Here is a 6504-nt window from a genome sequence, read left to right on the forward strand (position 1 = left end):
TTGCTAGGTATATACTGAGTACTTAACATTGCATCATTCTATTTATTGAGTTTATGGGTACTCTTTTTTCTAGTTTTTAAATTTGAAACTGTTCTTCTACAGTCAGATTTGTAATCATACGTGTTAAGATGTCATTTATTCTCTTTGAATTTTTTCATCTTTATCTGCAAAATGAAGGTGTTTATATAAAACTTTCTTAGAATTTTGGAATAAATAAGAAATAAGATAAATAAATTTTTCTGTATTTACTGTTGTCCACTGTTTTTTGTGCCTAGGTGACAGTTTAGATTAAGGATTACACCCTTCAAGAATAACAAAAATATTTGAAAATGGAACAGCCATATATACTGTCTGACGAAGAGGAGCCAGAACCCCAGAGGAGTGTAAAAGATACTAAACAAGTGGAAGATGAAGACGCCGAATTGATTTTTGTTGGGGTGGAACATGTAAATGAAGATGCTGAACTGATCTTTGTTGGCATGACTTCACATTCAAAACCGGTTGTTTCTACCATTTTGAATAGAGTCACCCCAGGTTCATATTTAAGGAGAAAAAAATATGGCCACCGCAGAAGAGATACTACCCATAAATTGCACCCCATATGTCACTCCACTTCAGCATCAGAAGCAGTAACTGTTTCGGCCCTTCCTGAATCTGAATTAAGATCAACAGATAGCCCTATTATTATCGAGTCTTTGCCAAAGCCTGATTATGTAAATAGTTCACCACAAGTTGTGCCTAATAATACTTTAGAGTTACGTTCTCCTCTGGTTACATTCTCAAATTCATTGCCGCATCCAGGAACAGCACTTTCTGTAGGAGATATGAATGAAAGTTCTCTTGTGTCAAAGAGCCTTTCCATCTCTGAAGCAAACTGTGAAAACTCCAAAAGACCTAAACTCAGTGCTGGAAACATAGGGGCACAGTCTTCAGTTTTTTCCCCTTCAGGTATCTTTCATACAGCTACTCAACAAAGCATACTCTCAAATGATGTTGATACCTCATTAAACCAAGTTCAGAATGGAATACCCTTTTCAATTGCTTTGCCAAAGGAAAATGTCTATTTTAAGCCCATAAGTACTGGTAGGGGAAATGGACCAGCAAAAGCCGACTATCTGAGTCTAGCAAGTCAAAATAAAACTATTGATTCCAACAAAGGAAATCTCATTGTGTTACTCCGTGACTACTATTATGGACAGTATAAAGAAAATGAACAGCCAGAACAGAAGACTCACACAACCTTTAAATGCCTCAGCTGCTTGAAAGTTCTAAAAAATATCAAGTTTATGAATCATATGAAGCATCATTTGGAACTTGAGAAGCAGAGGGGTGACAGCTGGGAAAATCATACCACGTGCCAACACTGCCACCGGCAGTTTCCCACTCCCTTCCAGTTGCAGTGTCACATTGAAAGTGTACATATTTCCCAGGAGCCTTCTTCTGTGTGTAAAATTTGTGAATTGTCATTCAAAACAGATCAAATTCTCTTAGAGCACATGAAAGACAATCATAAACCTGGTGAAATGCCATATGTGTGCCAGGTTTGCAATTATAGATCATCATTCTTTGCTGATGTAGAAACACATTTCAGAACATGTCATGAAAACACTAAGAATTTGCTTTGTCCATTTTGTCTTAAGATTTTCAAAACTGCAACACCATACATGTATCATTATAGAGGACACTGGGAAAAGAATGTTCACTCATGTTCCAAATGTCGTCTACAGTTTTTGACTTTCAAAGAGAAAATGGAACACAAAACTCATTATCATCAAATGTTTAAGAAGCCTAAACAACTAGAAGGATTGCCTCCTGAAACAAAAGTTGTTATTCAGGTCTCACAAGGATCTCTTCAAGCTCCATCAGTAGAAGTAGCATCCGTTACTGTAAGCACCTCTGATTCTGAACCATCACTGCCCAGACCTAAAAGTAAAATTTCAAAAAAAAAAAATTCTAGTTTCAGTAACTCTAAAGCAAATATTTCATCCATTTAAAAAGACATAACAAATTTTGCATTATTTTTAAATTACAATACCTGGCTTTGTAGATTTTTCTTTGTTTTTTGGGGGCCACACCAAGTGGTATTTATATTCTGTTCCTGGCTCTGTGCTCTGGTTTTTTTCCCAGTAGTGATTGGAAAACACATGCAGGGCTAGGGATTAAACCTGGACTTTCTGCATGCACCCATGCGTACAGCTAGTTGAGCTATTACTCTGGCCCTCTTAAGTTTTAAAATGTATGACTGATTTTTAACTCTTCCAGTCTAACACTTAAAAGGTGTCTATGTGAGAAAGAAAAAACAGTGGAAGCCTTTCATTTTTAATTTTGAGTTTTCTGTTTCTTTTAAGTTTGGAAGTTTATTCTGGATATAAAATTTTAATGTTTTAGTATTTTTCTCCCAACTTTTTCCATGCCTTGATAATTCAGTGTTTAGTTAGACTGGAATGGCTTTGTTATGGTGTGGTCCTGTTTGCTGCTAAATTCCCAGAAGTGCCTGTTTTACTGTCCCAAAATAATCTGATTCTGAACGCATGGACGTGAACAAATTGAGCAAGAAGCCGTGGTATATATAGTGACAAGAAAGTGGGAGGATAATTAATGGAGAGCAATAACTCCTTGTCCCCAGCTAGGGAAAAAGCACATGTTCACTCTTGGAGACAAGGATGAAGAAACATGCTCAGAATGTCATTACATAGACCAAGAATATCTAAGGAAGCAAGTGCATTGTTTGGTAAAGGGACCTTGAAGACATCAACTGGTATGTATTAATAGCTTTGGATGGAGAAACAGTAATAGAATGGGACCTCATGTTGAGTGATTCAAAGAGGCAGTTAGTTTCCTCCCCTCTCTGGCCTTAGTCTGAAAGAACTAGCCATTTCCTCCTCAACTATAACAGTAAAGCAAGTACGCTTTCACTGGGGAAAGAATCCCTTGATATCCATAACCTGATATTCATTGTTTGAATTTTAGTAGACCCATAGTTTGAACTTAAAAGACCAAGCAGATGTTACCTATTTCATGGACTGGACTAAATGTAGTTCTCTTATTGTTAAGTTGGAATGAGGTCTTGTCCAAGAATAGAAGATGCTGTGATTAAAAACAGGCCATAGCATTGGATTAAGACCCATTATAATGGGCTTTTTAAAATATTTTTTCTGTGTACATTGAACATGTTAAGTTTGTAATTTTGTGTTTTGCTGTGGACATGAATGTATTGTGGATAATAGTTACTGGTCATGTGTGTATGATTTTCTGCTTTATCAAACTAATAAGTTTGGGTTCGAACACACTCCTGTGTGCAAGAAATGCCCATTTATTTCAGTAACTATTCAATCTTATATTTACTATCATTTAATCTGTTTACATATCTATGACTACTATAGGGAATCTTTTTCCCTTGCCAGCTTCAATGGCTTTTCCATATAGAACTAAGGAATGATCTGTAGTTCCTAAACATAAGTGGTCTTGGTTACTTTTTGGGGTTTCCAGATTGAGTCTCTTTAAGAATGTTCTAGTTTCATCTCTTCTGCCCCCTTCGCGCTGGTACCTAGTAGCTTCTCTGTACCACTCAAGAAATCTGGTATCCTAACTGAAGACCGAATGAGGAGAAAATTTCATTTTGCTACTTAAAAGCACCTTATCTTTCCCCCACTCTTATATTTCCTCCTCAATTTCATTAAATTCAGTGAACATTCACAAAAGCTTGGAAGTGATAACTATTTAGTTATCCCTTTTATAATTAGTGAAGGACAACAGATAAAACAGTAGTGAATATGATGTTCATGTTTCCCCATGTAGATTGTTTATATTTTCTCAGTGCTTGATTAGTTGTTTGATATGCACTTTGAACATTTAACACATTTGATAGTCCTCTTCATTAGTTTCCCATTCCAAAGTACTTGGGACAGTCGTAGCTTGTGAACCTTCCTGTTCATGTGAAAAAAAAAAAGTGTTTTGTGTTCCACTTTTCTGGTTTCAGGTGTAAGCATTTCTGTTTATAAAATAAATCTGCAAACTTTTGCATACTGTTCTCTTATTCTGTTTCTAAAGTAAAAGTAGGAAATGTCTTGTTTTTGTGGTTACTTAGTATTATCAACACTGTTACTATTGTTTGCTGTTACTAAAGCATGTTCCTAAGGAGTACAGATTGTTATTTATGTGGGATTCAGTGACAATGACTTATGCCTATTTTCTTCTAACATTCTCTGCTAGCCTTCAGCCATTTTCCCCACTGATGCACTCTTTGTGACATACTGGCCTTGCTTTTTCTTAAGCAGATCACTTTTTTTTTCCTGATCCAAAGACTTTGCAGCTGCTTTTATCTTACTTAGAATGCTTTCTTCTAGGCCTGCATGGCTTGCTACCTCATTTAATTGTTAGATATTTCCTTTGGTTCATTGAACTTCACTAGTGTTCTTAAAAATGACACTGACAGTGAATATCTCCCACTTCCCTTTAGTCTCCTTAAAGGCACTTTATGTATCTTCCCACTCCTCTCCCTTTTGCCTAATATAGGAAGAGTTCCTAAGTTTTCACAAAAATCTGAAGAGATTATCATTAAGGGCTTTGCTTCTCTTAGAATTGAGCTAGCTTGAGTCAATTTCTGTGCCTGCAAAATAAGAAAATAGAGTGAGTTGAGTTCTTTCAGGAGCTTTCTCTGTTTTTCTATTGATATCTATATTTTTAAGGCAATGTCACTTTGTTTTGTTTATATTGAATATACTGAATATCTGTCAAGATTACTATTTTGTTATTACTCTTTGTGAATCTTGTCTATTTTGCCTGCTTGTTCTTTCAGAAAAAAAATTTACCATTTTATTAATGTTGCCAAAAATCGTTAGTAAATATCAATCGTAATAAAAGTTTTTTTGAAAAATAAATGTTTTTGCTATTTCTTTTCACTAATAAGTAGGTATAATTTTAGTTTAATCCCTTGCCAGTGACTGGCCCTGGGTCAACAGGCCTGAAGTAAGGATACCATGAGGATTAAAAGAGAAATAAGAAAGAAAAAGCATAGGGTTGGGGCGGTCTCACTGCCTCACGGACTGAGAGTCTCAACTGTCTTCCATGTACAGTATTTATTGATTAGAATCAGTAATCAGAAGGAAAATAACATTCTTTAGTCAAATGCCTATCTTAGTCTATCATAGCTAGACTTTTACACATCTGAGGAAGTCAGTATATCAGGATCAAATCTGTGTAGCAGACTTCCTTAAGGGGAGGTTTCTTCCAGCCCAGAATAAAGATAGAACAATTCCAGGAGCTCCACTAAGGCAGTATTTCATCTCCCAATGCCAGCATTCTGGATTTAAAGGTCCCGTAAGCTACCAATCCTGCCGTCTCCTCTTAGTATCCAAAAAATCCCATTTTTAGATAAATAACCCTCTCTGTAAGACTGCTTCCCTTCTAAATGTTAAGCAATTATATGTGAGTTTTCTTTAATGAGAAGGCTTTACCATTTAAAGAAATATGGGGGCTGGAATGATAGCACAGTGGGTAGGGTGTTTGCCTTGCACGTGGCAGACCCAGGTTCAATTCCCAGCACCCCATATGGTCCCCTGAGCACTTCCAGGAGTAATTCCTGAGTGCACAGCCAAGAGTAACACCTGAGCATTGAAGGTGTGACCCAAAAATTTTTAAAAAATGTATATTAATACATTTCTATTTCTTTTTTTGTTTTGTTTGGGGCCACACCTGACAGGGTTTGGGGCTTATTCCTGGCTCTACACTCAGGAATTACTCCTGACAGTATTAGGGGAGTGATACCAGGGATTGAACCCGGGTCGGCCATGTGCAAGGCAAGCAAGCACCTTACCTGCTTTACTTTTGCTACAGCCCCAATAAATTTCTATTTTTATAGAGGGTTTTTTTTTTCTCTTTGGTGCCTAGAATTGAACCCAAGCCCTCATACGTGCAAAGCGTAGATTGTGTCTGAGCTACATCCCTGATCCTAGACTTTTTAAAGAGATGTGTTTAGTGTTGGATGCTTTACAACATCTATTGAAGTCATTCTTTTTATTTATTAAAGCAAGGTTGCCTGACTGGATTCATACATTTTCTATTAAAGACCTTCTTTTACTGAAGCAAAATGTTGTAGTTGATATTAAGAATTATCAACTCAGAATTATAGTCTCTTTCTCCTTGTAAACGTTGAAATACATTTCTCCCACTCATTAGATGTTTCCATTTATCGATACCTTTTTTTTTCCAAGAAAAACCTTTGACACCCCAACTATTGTCATCCAACTTCCTCCCCCTATTTTTGTATTGACTCATTAGGATTGTTTTGAAGACTTTTGTTTTTTAAGTAAATTTGAGGGGTGGTGGCATATCCTGTGGTGCTCTGAACTTACTTTTGACTTTGAACTCGGGGATCATTCCTGGTGGCACGCAGAGGACCATATGTGGTACCAAAATGGGGATAGAAAATAGATAACGGAAAGGCACGGGATATTATGCAAACTTCTCTGTGAAGGAGTTGTTTATGGATTGGTGAATATTTTA

General features: G+C 36.5%; 1 protein-coding gene across 1 annotated transcript; it reads left to right on the plus strand.

Annotated features, from left to right (window-relative positions):
* The first annotated feature begins 288 nt into the window (after positions 1-288).
* On the plus strand, positions 289-1994 carry LOC130022872 (zinc finger protein 280B-like). Its single transcript, XM_056113602.1, has one exon. The coding sequence runs from the start codon at positions 330-332 to the stop codon at positions 1992-1994; it is 1665 nt and encodes a 554-aa protein (XP_055969577.1). The 5' UTR covers positions 289-329.
* Positions 1995-6504: the final 4510 nt, after the last annotated feature.

This window comes from Sorex fumeus, unplaced genomic scaffold, assembly GCF_029834395.1.
Source record: "Sorex fumeus unplaced genomic scaffold, SorFum_2.1 ptg000021l, whole genome shotgun sequence".
Lineage (NCBI taxonomy): Eukaryota > Metazoa > Chordata > Mammalia > Eulipotyphla > Soricidae > Sorex > Sorex fumeus.

Excerpts from the sequence above, each read along its gene's own strand:
- LOC130022872 (XM_056113602.1), top strand. The coding sequence starts at position 330 with ATGGAACAGCCATATATACTGTCTGACGAAGAGGAGCCAGAACCCCAG.